Consider the following 16,237-nt stretch of genomic DNA (forward strand, 5'->3'; position numbering starts at 1 on the left):
TGTCTTTGCTATTCACTATTTTGTGTAACCTCTGATAAATTATTTCCCTTCTCTGGGCCTTCTTTCTTTGTCTGCAAAATAAAGAGATTGGAGGAGGTGGTTTCCAAAGTTCTGATGTCCTATGATCCTTGATTTTCTGTGTTCCAATCAAACTATTATCCACCCTCCCTATTCTATGTCCCTACTTGTCTGGATTGTGCTTTTTGCCCTTGTTGTTGATGACACATGAAATCTCCTCTCCTCCATACCTGTTGAACTCCTACCCAGCTCAGATGGTGCCTCTTCTAAGAAACCACCCATGATTCCCCCTCCCCTCCAAATCCATAGCAGCCCTTTCCCTTTTCTATCTCAGAGACCATTATGCACCTCCCTTCCTTTGGCAGTTAGGATACTCTGTCTCATATCATAGTAATTAAAATATGTATCATACCTCCTATCATGGCCCTGTCAAAATTTAACCTCTTCTCTGGTGCCCAGCACAGTGCTTTGTATGTGTCAATATATATACTTTGTACATGGTTGTATCTATACTGGCCTTCCTGTGCATGCATAGTCTACACCCTGTGTGCCTTCTCCTCCTGTGACACTCTTGTCTATACATCTGGCATATAATAAGAGTTGGCAGAATGGAAGGAAAAGAGGTGGGGGGGAAGAAAAGAATTAATTTATGGTTAGTGGCAGAGCATCAAGGGAAAACAGAAAACAGGAGTCTCTTCTTTCACTCTCATCACTTAAAAATAGTTGATGCCATTGGGACAGCAGAAAATAATCCTGAAGAAACTGCTTCCAGCTGAAGTGGAGGAAGAGGCAGAATCTAACTTCTTTCTGTTCTGCCCAACCTGGAGTAGGAAGAGAGGGCTGCTTCTCATTTGACCAAGATGTTGGATCCTTCAGGGAGGCTCAGGACCAGCCTTCCTTGTCTCTATAGAGCTCCCTGTGACTTGGAACAGGACAGGGAACAAGGGAGAAGGTTATTGATCCCTTAGGAGAAATCGACTGCCTCCTAGCTGTGTAAATGCTGATGAGCCATTTGTTCTTTGAACTAAAGTTTCCTCCATCTATAAAAAAGGAATTTTAATTCTTGATCTGCTTTATAAGGATGTTTTAAGGACAAAATGAGATGATATATGTAAGTCCTTTGGTAGGGTGGTGTTTTAGGGCTGGCCTCTAAGGGAGGCAATATGGGAAAAGAGAAGAGTGCAGGACTTGGAATCAGGAGACCTAGGTTTAAATGCTAACTTCTTTGCTTAGTGTCTGTTTTGTCTTGTATAAGCAATAAGTAACTCAGGAATAATTATGAAAGACAGCACAGAGGTGTCAAACACATTGCCCACTGAACCAGATTAAAATGCAATACTTAACAAAATAAATACAAATACAATAGAACATTTGTTGTTCATCATCCAACTGTTCTCGATCCCATCTGGGGTTTTCTTGGCAAAGATACTGGAGTGGTTCGCCGTTTCCTTCTCCAGCTCATTTTTACAGATGAGGAAACTGAGATAAACAGGGTAAGTGATTTGCTCAGGGTCACATGCCTACCAAGTATCTGAGGCTGTATTTGAACTTGAATCTTCCTGACTCCAGGCCCAGCATTGGCCGCACCACCTGGATAACTGCCCCGAGATAGAACATAAATAATGTTAATGTGTGGTTTTCTAAGTCTGCAGTCTAAATCTGTGTATCCTGATACATAGTTTAGTGGCCCCATTTCTACTTCAGTTTGGCACCACTGGTATAGCCCATAGAGGTCTGGCTTTGGAGTTTGGAAGCCCAGGGTTCCCATTCCACCTCTGACATGTTAACTCCATGGTACTGGACAAGTCATTTAGTTTCTCATTTCTATAGCACACTCTCTAAGACTATAACCAGAAAAATACTTGCTGGTCAGCATTGATAGAAGGACTCACCTACACCAGTGAAGTCACAGATTTAGACCACCAATAATAACTGCTACTACAACAGACATTTGCATAGCACTTTGAGGTTAACAAGGCACTTTTCATTGGAGCATCTTGTTTATTAACCTCTAAGAAGATCAGTTTTCCCAGGGTAAATGGGGATGATAGTACAGGTGTAGTACTTACAGTAACAGGGAGGGGGGAAATGCATTGTAAACTATAAAGCATTGTGGAAAGGTGAGTTACTGTCATCATCATCTTCCTCATTGTTATTCTATCCAATTTGGGGCTTGAGGAAAGAAAAAAGGGGGGAGGGGAATTTTACATGATAACTTTATTATATATTTAAAAGGAACAGCAAGTTGTACATGGTAGATTTGCAGTTGCCTGTGCAATCTTCTTTTTTTATTATACTATGTTATGGAAATTCTTATTTTATTCCATAAATTAAAAATAAATAAACATTTTTAAAAAGGGAATGACTCTAGAACCCTGAGAAAGTAATATAACCTTCTTCACTCTGAGAAAAAAAATAAAATAAATCTCTGTGTCTCCTGAAATCCTCTGAGTTGGGTTGGCCCCAGTCTAATGAGCTCTGCTCCATGGGAGGCTAGATGAATTAGTCTCAGAGTGGGTCTGCATTCAGGAAAACAGTAGTGTTTTGTGGACGACTCCAAAGGTTCCACATCTCAGGCACTGAGGACTGAACAGTGCTGGTGGCTTGGCTTCTTTCCTGCACTAGTTCCTTTAGCCTCCACTTTGAGATCATTTCTCGAAAGATGAACCCCCTTGATAATTATGCTTAATTAGTGGAACCGTCCATCTGAGGGATGGATATATTCATGTAAATAAGTTGCATCATGGAAATTATTCTGGTCCCTGCAAACTTATGACATGATGGTTTGCCCCTGGAACACAACAGCCTCTCTGCCAGTCAGGTGCCTGTTAATGGTGCTGGTGGAAGAGGGAGAGAAGGAGGAAGAAGGGAGTATGTCTTATGGGAAAGCAAATCAAAGGATGTTAAGGGTGTGTGTGTGTGTGTGTGAGAGAGAGAGAGAGAGAGAGGGCAAAAGAGAGAGAGAGAGCACTGCTCCTTCCCGGCCCTTGTCTGCTTTCTCTTCCCTGGTGCGTTGTCCCATGGTAGAAGCAGCACAGATTTAGATTCAGGAGACCTGTCTTCTAGTCTTGGTTCTTTTACTTATTAACTCTATGACTCCAGGTCAGTCATTTCCCTTTTCAGAGCTTCAAGCTCCTCCTTTGTAAAATGAGTGGCCAGGATAAAAGCATCTCTAAGGTCCCTTCCAGGCAAATGTCCCATAATTTTTAGATTCATGACCCTTGCACTAATATTTTACAGGGTTGTTGTGAGACAAGCACTTTGCAAATCTTAAAACACTGTGTTGTGTTTTTTTTTTTAAACACAATGTAATTGTGAATTATTATTATTGTGGTGATGGTTGTTTTTCATAATCCTTCAGATAAGAAGCATGGTATAGTGAAAAACATCCTGGGTTTGAAGTCAGGGTTTGCATTCTCACTCTGCTACTTTTTACTTGTGTGACCTTGAACTAGTCACTTGTCATTTCTGAACCTCCATTTCCTTATCTGTAAAGTGTTGTGGCTGGACTACATGAGTGCCAGACTCCTTACACCTCTAAAGTCTAAATAGCCTTCCTTTATTTTATTTTATTTTTAATTTAAGGAATAAAACATTTCCATAGCATAGTGAAAATGATTGTATATGAAACTTCAAATCTGTTATGCATAACTTGCTATTCCTTTGAAATATACAACAAAGTTATCATGTACATTTCTCTTTTTTCCCTTCCCTCCCCACAAAATTGTTGAGAAAACTAAGAAGCTTTATGGTAGAAGCTGGGCATGGACTAGTATATCACACCATCTGTCAGGATAAGGTCAAAATGTATGCATGACCTAGATATAAAGAGAGATTTTACAAGAAAATTAAAAGAACATGGAACACATTACTTAGCAGACTTAATGGATAGGTTAACAATTTATGAATAAACAAGAGATAGAATATGAAGTTAGGTGTAAATATCCTTTTAGATGGTGGTGGGATTGTGATCTTAGAGTTAGAAGGTCTGATTTGAAGCTATTCCCAGGTCTATCCTCTCAGTTTCCTTAACTTATAAGATAAAAAAAGTTTTGTATTAAATGAGAGACTACAAGAGTTCTGGACCCAGTCACTACACCTGGAATAGAATTCTGGGATTTCTCCTTAGCTGTGTTACCTTCATAGATTTCCTTCTCTTCTCTGAGCCTTAGTTGCCTTGTATAAAATGAAGGGGGCTAGACTAAACTATTTCTAAGGTCATTTCCCTTTCTGATATTTTGAGAATGTTTGATTAAGAAGGCAGTTCCATAGGAATGGAAAAGGGCCTCCTCCCCATATGTGTGTATATATGTATGTATATGTACATGTGTGTGTGTGTCCCTGTGTATCCCCCAGGCATTCTGTGTCCTTAGAGCTGTCCAGCAGGTAGACATAGGCCACCTATTTGCTTATCACACTATCCCTGTTCCTTTCCACACAGGTAACAACTTCCTCAGGAAGCAAATGCTTTTCCTGCCGATCTGCAGCTGAGCGGGATAAATGGATGGAGAACCTTCGGCGAGCTGTGCATCCGAACAAGGTAAAATCTGGGATTGGGTGGGTGGCTTGGTCCCTGAATCTCCTCTCCCTCTGGGAGCACAGTGCCATTTGTGGGAAACACCCTGCTTTGGTCAGACTTCAACACTGGTGGCAGGCTATGTCATCTGTACCCGGGGGGAGATTGAAATTAGATCTGCAGAGGTACAGAAGGGTGGAGAACACAAGAATGTAGAAGGAAGTGATTACTTCAGGAATGGGTTAAGGGGAATTTTGTGTAGAGGTATAGGTCTGGACAGGATGATAAAATGTACTTTCCTGAGGCACATGCTGGCCCATGATTTGACATTTTACTGGGCATCCAGGTCCCTTTCCAGCTATGTCTCCTGTGGTTCTCTCTGACCTGGGCATAAAGGATTGGGGGTGCATCATCAAATTAACCACGTTGAAATTAAATAGTCCCTGGCATCTCATCCTAGTTTTGTTGTTGATCACTCTTTTTAGTTATGTCCAACTCTTCATGACTCCATTTGAGGTTTTCTTGGCAAAGATACTAGAATGGTTTGCCATTTCCTTCTCCGGCTCATTTTACAGGTGAGAAAACTGAGGCAAACAAGGCTAAGTGACTTGCCCAGGGTCACACAGCTAGTAAGTGTCTGAAATCAGATTTTAACTCAGAGGGATGAGTCTTCCTGACTCCAGGCCCAGCACCATATCCACTGTGCCACCTATCTGCCCCATCTCATCCTAGAGATACCCACATTTGTTGGGGAAAGAAATGCTTTTTCAGCCATGGTTAAAGTCTCTGGTGACTACAGAAACAATTTTAGTTTTCAGAGGTTTTAAAAACCTACTAGGAAGAGGGGGATGCCATTTCCAAACATTTCCTTTCTCTACCATGCCTTCATTCTCTCTGAAACTCTCTGCTTTCCAGTTCAGGTTCTTTGCAATCTCTCTCTCTCTCTCTATCTCTCTGTCTCTGTCTCTCTTTCTCTCTCTCTCTCTCTCTCTCTCTCTCTCTCTCTCTCTCTCTCTCTCTCTCTCTCTCTCCCGTCATTGAAAACCATAGAAAGTTGGAGTTAGAAGGGATTTTTAAAAAAGAAAAATGGAAAATATTATCTTCTTAAAGCTGAAAGATACTTTACAACATAGAATGTGAAAACATAGAGTATAAAATGTGAGAACCAGATGGGACCTTAAGCATCATCTAATCCAACTTTCTCATTGATCTAGTGAGGACCCTGAAGCCCAAGAATGTTAAGTGAATTGACCAAGGTCTAGTTTGTGACATAAGGAAGAATTAGAACCTGAAACTCCTGATTCTCAGTTCACTCTTATTTTTACTGTGACCTGCTGCCTCTTTTTATACAACTCTGTTAAAATAATCTGCTTTATTGTTTTAGGATCCCGAAAAGATGGCTTCTTGTCTGTCTAATTTTCCACAAGACATTATTATTGGCCATGTGTCTTTTTAGGTTAATTTGTTTCTCACTTTAAAACATGAAGTTGAGGACAATCCAGAAATTAGAAGGAATGAAGTGTTTATAGAGGACCCACTAACCTACTCTTCTTTTTATACCAAATTCACAGTACATTTTGGCAATTTCAATTTCAGACGGTTTCAGACAGCCACATCAAATGAGTTTGTCTTAGTTTCTCATTCTGTAAAATGAAGAGGTTGAACACGATGACCTCTAAGGTCAATTATAGGGCTTAACATTCTCTAATTTTCTGTTTTCCATAGACCCAATTATAACATTCTCCATTCTTTGTTCCCATTTCTGACGTCTCTTCCGGGTCCAAAAATTCAAAGTTTTCTGTTTTAACCTAGTATGTTTTAAGGTTTTTCCCAGCTTTGACATTTGATGACTCTAATTAACTCGTTAGCTGGGCTATTTAAAAAAATATAGGAAGATTACCACATCTGCCAGTGGGTTGATTGGAGTGTATAGTGGGGAGGAAGGGGAATCATTGCTTCCTGCCTAATGTCTCTGACTGTCTGTGTGCTCCTTAGGACAACAGTCGGAGAGTGGAGCACATGCTGAAGCTCTGGGTCATCGAAGCAAAGGACCTCCCAGCCAAGAAGAAGTATTTATGTGAACTGTGCCTGGACGATGTCCTTTATGCACGGACTACATGTAAACTAAAGACAGATAATGTCTTCTGGGGGGAACACTTTGAGTTCAACAATCTGCCGCCGCTCAGGAATATCACAGTGCACTTGTACAAGGAGACTGACAAGAAGAAGAAAAAGGACAAGAACAACTACCTGGGGCTGGTGAACCTGGCCGTGGCCTCGGTGTCGGGGCGGCAGTTTGTGGAGAAGTGGTACCCTGTAGTGACACCCAACCCTAAGGGCAAGAGTCCTGGCCCCATGATCCGTATCAAGTCCCGATACCAGACTGTCAGCATCCTTCCTATGGAGATGTATAAGGAATTTGCTGAGTATATCACCAACAACTATATGGCTCTGTGCTCTGCGCTGGAACCTGTGCTGAGTGTCAAGAACAAGGAGGAGATGGCATCAGCCCTAGTGCACATCCTGCAGAGCACAGGGAAGGCAAAGGTACAAGCCAAACACTGCACGTCCTTCATGCCCCACCTAGGTATATGTGTATAGCGCGCGTGCACGCGCACACACATATACACACACACACACTCCTATGGAAAGCACAGTCTGCTTTCTTACTGATGACCCTTGACTCAGGGCCTGCAGTCCTAAAGGAGATGTGTAAATAAGCCAGTCATCACCTAGAGTTTGCTTTCCCTCCTTCTCTCCAAGGAGAGAGTACAGGTTGTTCCAAGCCTAGAGTTTGGCAGACAGAATGTTAGGACATACAACATAAAAAGTTGAGCTGGAAGGGCCTTAGAACATAGAATTTCAACACTGGAAGAGACTTTAGGACATTGAGTGCTAAAATATAGAGCCACAAAATGAATGTAATAATCCCAGCTAGCATTTACATAGCTCTTCCTAGGTGCCAGGCACTGTGCTAAGTGCTTGACAGTTATTACTCGTTTAATCCTCACAACAGTCCTGGTAGGTGGGAGCTGTTATCACCATTTTACAGTTGAGGAAACTGAAGCAAATCCCAGCATCACACAGCTAGTGAGTATCTGAAACCAGACTTGAACGCAGGTCTTCCTGACTTCATTCTCAGTGCCCTATCCACTGCAACACATAGTTGTAAGGACTTTGAGGGAATTTAGAGACCATGTAATCCAGGGATTTTTAACTGGAGGTCTATCAACTTTTTCTGTGTGTGTGTATATATGTATGTGTGTGTGTGCGTGTGTGTGTGTGTGTGTGTGTGTGTACACATATATATATATCTGTATTTCAATGTAATTGCTTCCCTTTGTAATCCTATGTGTTTTGTCTATTTAAGAAACATTATTCTAAGAAAAGGTCTATATACTTCACCAGACTGCCATTGTGGGGACCCCAACACATAAAAGGTTAAGAATTTCTCATCTTGTCAAACACCCTCATTTTATAGATGAGAAAATGGAGTCTCTAAGAAGTAAATTGGCATATCCAAGGTAATGAAGCTAAGAATAAAACTCAGGTGTGACTCAATGCAATTTTCACTGTTTCAGAGCTGCCTCCTGGTGAAATTCCTACCTGGTGGGGACTTCTTTGCACATAGTCCTAATGATGAAGCTTAGAGAACTAACTCTGACCTCAGACCCACAGTTGTGGGGCTAAATATTACTTCTAGGTTCTTGCCTCTAGGAGAAGACCATGAGTGCTTTAGAATTTGGGGTTCTAGTCTAACATATGAAGGGACAGGGATGTTGATGTGGGGACTTCTTCCTCCCTGAAACCAGACTGGCTACATTGGAAGTTAGACACTTTAACTTTCTTCTTATAGACTATGAACACAATAAGGAATTTCAAAGATCACTTTGTCCAGCCATTTTATTTTACTTAAGGGTTAAAACAGAGAAACTGAGGCCCATAAAAAGGCACTGTCCTTCCCTGGGTTACACAGTGAGTTAATGGCAAAATCCAATCTTTTTACTCCAGGGGCAGAGCTCTTTCTACCAAGGTAAGCAGCCTCTCCTCTCCTTTGAGTATACCCAGATCAAAGCCCCTGTCAGAGTCCCAATTAACTGAACTATTCGTCTAAGAAGGTTAGTCAGCACTTGGGGAGGAGGATAATTTGTTGGGCAAGTAGGAAACTGTCTCTCCCCTGCTGGCTCTGTTGAACCTGCTGGTACCTGCTCATTACTGAAGATTAATGCCATCCAAAATGGTTGGTATTCAAGATGGGTGAGGAGGGGCTACTGCCCCCAGTTCTGATCTGGTAGACCTTGCTTCTGGAAGCTGGGTCAGCAGCCAGTATCCTAGGTCTCAGCCTCTGACATTGCTTCTTCCCACTCTGGAGAGGGTAAAAAAACAAGTCCCTTGCCCACACTTAAGGACATCCTCCATGCAACCTTAGCATGAGGAACAGAGGTGGCCACAAAACACCCGGGAGAGTCAGTTCGATGTAGTAAAAAGAGCAATAGAATTGGGGTTAAAAGATCTAGATTTGAGTCCTGCTGTGTATTAACAACTTGGACAAGTTACTTCTCTGTTTGGGCCTCAATTCATAAAATAAGGGGGGTTGAACCAGTTGGTCTCCTAGGTTTCCTTCCAGCTTCTATGCATTCTGTGTATCTGCAACATGGATTTTATGACTCTCTTTCTACCATTCTTTCTACTCTTCTGATCTGCCTCCCTCATAGCTTACATGTTCCCTGCATCTTCTATCATGTTCACATACATCCTACTTCTGACCTGTTAGCTCCATAAAGAAGGAGATCTTTCTCCTCCTCCCTCTTGGGGGCTAAATCCCAAACCAAGTCAATCTATTCCATCCTTAGATTAGACACTGAAAAGTAACTGTGCTTGACTGGGTTACTTCACTTTGTGGCCTAAGGAGAGTGACTTTCCAAGTAGTACTTCAGTCATTCACTCTCTAAAATGGGTGCTATTTGATCCTCAGTTGTAGGGAATATCTTGTGAGTCATGTGAACGAGGGATGGCAGCCGCCTTCAGACCTTATGGAATAGGAAAGAAAGACACAAACCTCAGCTCATTTAGAGAAGCCAGATCTGTCCCCCCCATCAACCTGAGGTTCATTTGAAGGGAAACTTGGTACCAGGTGCCAAGAAAAGTCAGAAAAACAGCTGTAATACACTGGACTTTGGGCAGAAGATAAGATCTATGGCTCAAGCTTGTTCACTAAGCTGATAAATACATTAGGGACTCAATCTCACTGAATCCATCAAAACAACTGTCCCTGGAGGAGTACCTGCCTCTCTCATATTTAAATATAATTAGATTGTTGATCGTAAGATTTAGAGCAGGAAAAGGACCTTAAGAATGAATCTCTTCTAACCTTCCCATTTTACTGATGATAAGTTAAGTACTTGCCCAAGATCATAGAGTAACAAGTAACTGAGCTAGGATTTGGTCCCAGGCCTTGTGATTCCATATCATATTAGCACCTTTGTGGGAAATGTAAGTTAAATGTATCCCTTACCTTTCACTTTCTAAACTTCAATTTCCTTCAGTTTCACACAAAGGAGTTGGGCTGGGTGATATCTATGGTACTTTTGGTGCTAACATGTTTGAGTTTGTGTTCTCCATCTGAAAGCCTTGATTTAAGTCTGGGGTCCCAGCCTATTGCAGTCCTACCCTTCAAAGCCAAGAATAACTACTGGGATCCAGGTAACTAAATCTTGGGCTAGTTTTCTTTGTACCTTACTCACTTCCCCTCCATTCTTATTTCCTTTTCCCACCAAAAAAAAAAAAAAAGGCTCATTTCCCTCCCAAAAACCACAACAGCACATTGAATAGGAGTGATTGATGGACTTCAAAGAATCAGCCTTTGGACTATCCAGCTCATAGGATAAATCACTACCAGAACATCCCTCAAAAAGATTTTTTCACTCTTTACACCCACTCTCATTCCTGGTGGGGAGGCATAACTAATGCTTGCTGTGGGATAAGAAGTGAAAAGTGTGATCGGGGTGTTCTGCCTGCCTGAGCTCATAAGAAGGTCACAGTCATTCATTTCTTGTGCTAATGCTCCAGGCAGTACGTTTTCCTTGATGCTATCAGTAAAGCAAAGCTGCTGTAGAGGTTGAAAGTCAAACCTTCTTTTTGTAAACGATTGCCCCTGCTTCTGCTTTGCAAGTATTAGCTGTATGTAAGATCTTGGACAGGTCATTTGCCTTTCTGAGCCTCAATTGTTGGTTTGTAAAATCGGGAAAGGGGTATTGTTAGCAGAGAGTAGAAGCTAGAGGTAGTCGTGAAGTCAGACACGGGTTGAAGTCCTGATCTTTGGCTAATATTGGCATATGATCCATGGTAAGCCACTTACCTTTTGGTTCTCCAGTCAAATCTCTAAGACTGTAAATTGATGAGTAGTTGCTGATCTGCCTTAGTAGAGGGTTTTATCTGCACTAGTACAGTAGTTCCTTACACTAATCAAATCACAAGTCTAGACCTCTCTCCCTCAAAAAAATTAAGACATTGGTCTTTCTTAGGCCCCTTCCAACTTCAAATCCAATATCTCTTCTCCATATGCTTGCTGATGGTTCAAGAGGTCAGTGAAACAATTTAGTCCCCCCAGGGAGACCAGTCTTAGGGTGTCTTTCTCAGTCACACAACTAACAAATAGCAATGCCAAGGCTCAAACGAAGGTCTCCTGATTCTAAAGCCAGTAGTCTTTCCACTACACCATATTGCCATGGACAGGTTTAATGACCTTTTGTGAAGATGAGATCTCAAATAGATTTTTTTTCCTCTACCTTAAAAGGGAAAGAAACAAATAAGAAATAGGTTCCTAAGAGACTCAATCCCTCAATGACCACAGTAGAAATGGTTGCCCAAAGAGAATGGCAAGGGAATCCTTTGTCTGCATTGATCAGTCTTATATAAGCACCAGCCATTAAATCTACTGGGGGGTTTTGCGTGGTGTCCAGAAAAACATATCTGGGGGTGTGGGTGTGGGTGTGTGTTTGAGGGGGAGTGGCACAGGCAGCACAACTTTCAAAGAAAACCGTATCTGAGCTTTTAGAAGAAGGGAGGGATAAGGTCTGTGGCTCAAGGCATTAAATCTGGGATAAGCATTTAATTACAAAGGTAAACATTTTTATTGTTTCTAGGTCAAGGATATTTCTGCATTTGCATGTTAATTTATATGTTGATGGTAGGAGGGGTAGAGAGGGACTTTGATGTCTGGTTTATTCTGTCTTAAGAGGTCTTCAAACAGCCCTGGACCAAGAGTCAGGAGACCCATTTACTAGTTTTATGACCTTAGGTAAGTCACTGCCCCTCACGATGCCTCAGTATCCTCATTCATAAAATGAGGTGGTTATACTATGTCTATGGTCCCTTCAAACTCTGTATTCTAGCATTCTCTGTTCTAAAGTCTTTCCCAGTTTAAAAAAAAAAAATCCTGCAATTTTGTGATACCCAAGAGCCAGCCTTTTACTCTTATCACCCTGACAAGGTTCCTCTGGGCTACCCCCAGAGTTATGGCTGTGTCAGGGTTCCCATTATCAGATCAGCATTTCAGTTGCCACAACCAGGCTATAAAACACCAACCAACCCACCCGCCTGAAGCTTCTTGGCCTTCTGGGGCTCAGCCCAAGGGTCTAATTCTGTTACAATATTCATGAAAATTAATTTGGATCCTTTAAGTAGCAGTGGCAGAGTAGGAGAGGAAGAAAGAGGGTGTTACTCAGAGTGAGGGCCCTTTGGGGAAGTCAGCTTTGATATACACAGTGCTGACAACCAGGGTAAGTCAGTAGGAGGAAAGGCTCAGCCTTCAATAAGAAAGGAGGGACCAAGGATAGACAGGAAAGAACCATGCAGCACACTTTCTTTCCCTTGACCTTATTGTCAAGAATCAACACCTGGTCTGTAGGGAAACCCCCAGGTGGAAGCAGGGAAAGGTTTTGCTGCCTCTTATCATCCTCAGTCCAGTATTATTTTTACAGTTTCATTCCATCTCATTTTCTTTAAAGCCCTTCACATCACTGTGAAATGTCAGAGTTGGAAGAAATCTTAGAACACAGAAAGAACCTTAGAGAACCAACCCCTTCACTTTACAGGGAGAGGAATTGTGGCCCAGGGAAGGAAGGTGACTTGCCCAAGGTGATACATTTTAGTTAGTGACAGAGCAGGGGCTGGAACCTATCTGCAGTCATAGATAGAATGATAGCACCTTAGAACTTGAAGGTACTGGTTTCCATGGAATGTCAGAACTCAAAGAGAACTTAAAGACCCCATACTTTTTTTTTTTTTTTTTTTTTTTACAGATGAGGGACTGAAGCACCCAGATTATTCCAAGGTCACTCAATGATTTAGCTTCAAAATCATTATTAGAACCCAGGTCTCCTGACTTCCAGGTTAGCACTTTCCCCTGTACTATGTTTAAATTCTTAGAATTGAAAGAAACCTGAGAAGTTGTCTGGTCCAAACTCCCATCTAGTGCAGGGACCTTCTGTCACATCCCTAACTAAGGAGCTCTTCTCTCCTGGGATTCTGTGGATTGAATCGGCAGGGCTCTCTGTAAAGGGAGAAGTCCTTCTGCCATACTACTTGGACCATCTGGATTCAAATATTTCATGTTCTCTGAAAGCAAGTTTCACCTGGAATTAGAAAAGATTGGAGTCTCAGGAATTATTTGAGATGTTGTTTTTCACAGAATAGGATCCCGATGGAATTGTCTCAGTCTGTCTAGTAGGTCCAGGGAGATAAAGGCAGCACTGATGTTGGCCCCATGCAATATAATTATAGAAAGATAGTTAGATGTCTGGAGAAATATTCCCTGGGGGGGACTCCCTCCTATCTGGGTTCAGTTAGCCACGAGAGCTGGAGCCCCACCATGAAAGGTGTGTGCATGTGTATTATGTGTATATGTACACATGTATGTGCATGTATACATATTTATTTGTATGTATGAATTTCATCTGTATGGTTACAGAATAACTGCTAATCAACCATAGACTTCAAATCCTAAAACCTTAAATTGGAAGGCAAATCAGTTTCCCCATTCTTAAAATGTTATTTTTAGTCTTCTTAAATATCATTAAATAATATAATATAATATCACAACAAATATCATTATTAAATATCATCCCTTATAACAAGTATAGCCCTGCAAAATAAATGGATACATTGGCCATGTCTACACCTCAGTTTGCCCTATAGTCTTCCAGCCATGCTTCATAATCAGTCCACTGAAGTCAAAATAGATCACTGGATTGATCAGAATTTTAAAGTCTTTCGGTGTTTTTTTGCTTTATATTCTTCTGGGTGTCATGTAATTCATCCTCCTGGTTCTTCTTACTTTGCTATGAATCAGTTTGGATAAGTCTTTCTCAGTTTTTCTGAATTTTTCATAGTCATAATTTCATATGGTGAAATAATGTACTCCATTATATTCATATGCCAGTTGGTCTGGCCCTTCCCCAGGTGACCAGTATCCATTTTTCATCCTATTCCTTGCTACTACAAAAGTGTTAACGTACGTATTTTTGTTTCTATGAGACTTTTCCGTCTCTGATATACTTGAGGTATATGCCTAGTAATAGTATTGCTGGGTCAATAAGATGGTTTTTTCTTTCACATTGTGTGACTTTTTTAGTACAGTTCTTTCTAGAAGGAATAAGCCAATTCACAGCTCTATCAACAATCTATCAGAGTACCTGTCTTTCCACAGCCCCTCCAAAATTTGCCATTTTTACCTTCTCAAATTGATGGACATTTAATAAATACTTGGAATTGCTCCATAATGTGCTAAGCTCTAGTCTAGGGAAATAAAGAAAAGCCAAAAAAAAAAAAAAAAAAGGTGTGCGTGCATGCGTGTGTGTGTGTATGTGTGTGTATTGACAGTTTTCCATCTTCAAAGTGAGGTTGGGCTACATGATCTCATAAGGTCCCTTACAGATTTATTTGACAACAGGGACTATCTTATTTTTATGTTAGTATCCTAGTGCCTGGCACATAGTAAGTACTTAATAAAAGCTTATAGATTGTTTTGTGAAGAAACTTAGGGGAACAGAGCCAAATTTGTAAAGCAAACCAGTCTGGGAGTCGGAGGATAAACCTGACTTGTGTGGCTTTAGACAAGTCATTTTCTTCCTTTCTGTGACATTTTTTTCTCTTTCTGTTTTCACATCTCTTTTTCCTTTTCTACCACTGTTTTATTCTTGCTACCTTCCTTCTCACTCCTGTTCTGTTCAATATATCCATCTTCTTTCATCCCATCCCTATTCCTTCTCCACTATCTCCAGTGTTGCTAGAAGGCTTTCCTTGTTGCCAGTTTATCTTCTCTCTTTTAAGGAAACTTCACCCCCACCACCCAGAAGCCAGGAGAGCTAATTGTGGGAGTGAAAGGGGGAGGAAGGGGGTTTTGTTCCCCTACAGGGATTTTAAAGGCAGCTCTGAATCGATGGGTGTTGGTGGATTTCTTTTTTTAAGCCTCTCCTGCTGAGGGGAGGTTTTTCCCTCTTGGTGTTTCCCCCAGAAACATGCTGTGAAGGGGATCTGACAACAGCCATTTATTATCTGTAGTGAAAAACACAAAGGCACAAAGTTCAGTCCTTCTAAGAAAGCGAAGGCGGCTTTCCCTGGTGCTACCACATGGCTGGGTTGTTTTCCTGGGCAGCCATGGTATCAAGAATCCTAGAATCCCCAAATTCTCTGAATCTCAAAATATTAGAATAGAGTTGGAAAAAACTTTTTTCAAGGCAGTGCAGCCCAATTCCATATTCCATACTCCATACTTCTCCAGCATCCACAGCAGATGATTATCCTCTCCTCTGCTTGAATACTGCCAGTGATGAGCAGGTCATTACTTATCCTGGCAATGTTTCAGGATAGTTCTGATTAAGTTCTTCTTTAAAATTAGAGACAGAATCTGCTTCCCTGTAACTTTAGGGCAGTGGATAGAGCACCAGTACAGGAGTCATGAGGACCTGAGTTCAAATCTCACCTCAGACACTTGACACTCACTAGCTGTGTGACCTTGGGCAAGTCACTTAACCCCACTTGCCTCATCCTGGGTCATCTCCAGTCATCCTGATGAATATCTGGTCACTGGATTCAGATGGCTCTGGAGGAGAATTGAGGCTGGTGACCTGCACAGCCCTCCCTCACTCAAAACAAAGTCAAGTGCAAGTCATGTCATCATTTCTCTGATGGCATGGTCTTCTGCAATGAAGGACAAACGCACCTGTTGATCGTAGCTCTGCCCTCTCAGTCTAAGCTAAAGAGGTATCGTTCTTTTTCCATAGGACAGGCCTTCAAATATTTATAATCAGTCAGCCACCATTGACATGCCTGCTATGTGCCAGGCACTCTATTAAGGTCTGGGTAGAAAGCTATCATGGCTCTGTTGAGTCTCCCTCATGTTCATATCTCTCCTCCATACATCTTCCCTTTTATTTCCCCTGCCTATCCCAAATCCCCGCCCTTGGAAGTCACCCCCTTAGAACAATCTTGGCTTAGACCAAAGCAGGAAAGCCATTGTCCTCTAGCTAAGTTTGGCTGAATAGAGACCAGAAAAACAGAGAGAGGTCACCCAGCAACTTTTGCTGCCACCTCTCCTCAGCAGAGCCCAAGTCAAGCACTGGGGCTGAAGGGGACATTGGCCTCTAAAATTCCCAGAAATCAGACTTATGAACTTAGAACCCACCTGACAGGTGATGGCAG

At 41.7% G+C, this 16,237-nt stretch overlaps 1 protein-coding gene across 8 annotated transcripts in view; it reads left to right on the top strand.

Annotated features, from left to right (window-relative positions):
• Window positions 1–16,237, top strand: part of DAB2IP (DAB2 interacting protein) — a 293,662-nt gene that overhangs the window by 244,691 nt on the left and 32,734 nt on the right. For all 8 annotated transcript variants that reach the window (XM_072631804.1, XM_072631802.1, XM_072631800.1 and 5 more), the window contains 2 exons: window positions 4,460–4,558; window positions 6,530–7,081. In XM_072631804.1, the coding sequence (XP_072487905.1) occupies window positions 4,460–4,558; window positions 6,530–7,081 (651 nt within the window). The remainder of the gene's footprint in view (window positions 1–4,459; window positions 4,559–6,529; window positions 7,082–16,237) is intronic.

The sequence above is a fragment of the Notamacropus eugenii genome, chromosome 1 (assembly GCF_028372415.1).
Source record: "Notamacropus eugenii isolate mMacEug1 chromosome 1, mMacEug1.pri_v2, whole genome shotgun sequence".
Classification (NCBI taxonomy): domain Eukaryota; kingdom Metazoa; phylum Chordata; class Mammalia; order Diprotodontia; family Macropodidae; genus Notamacropus; species Notamacropus eugenii.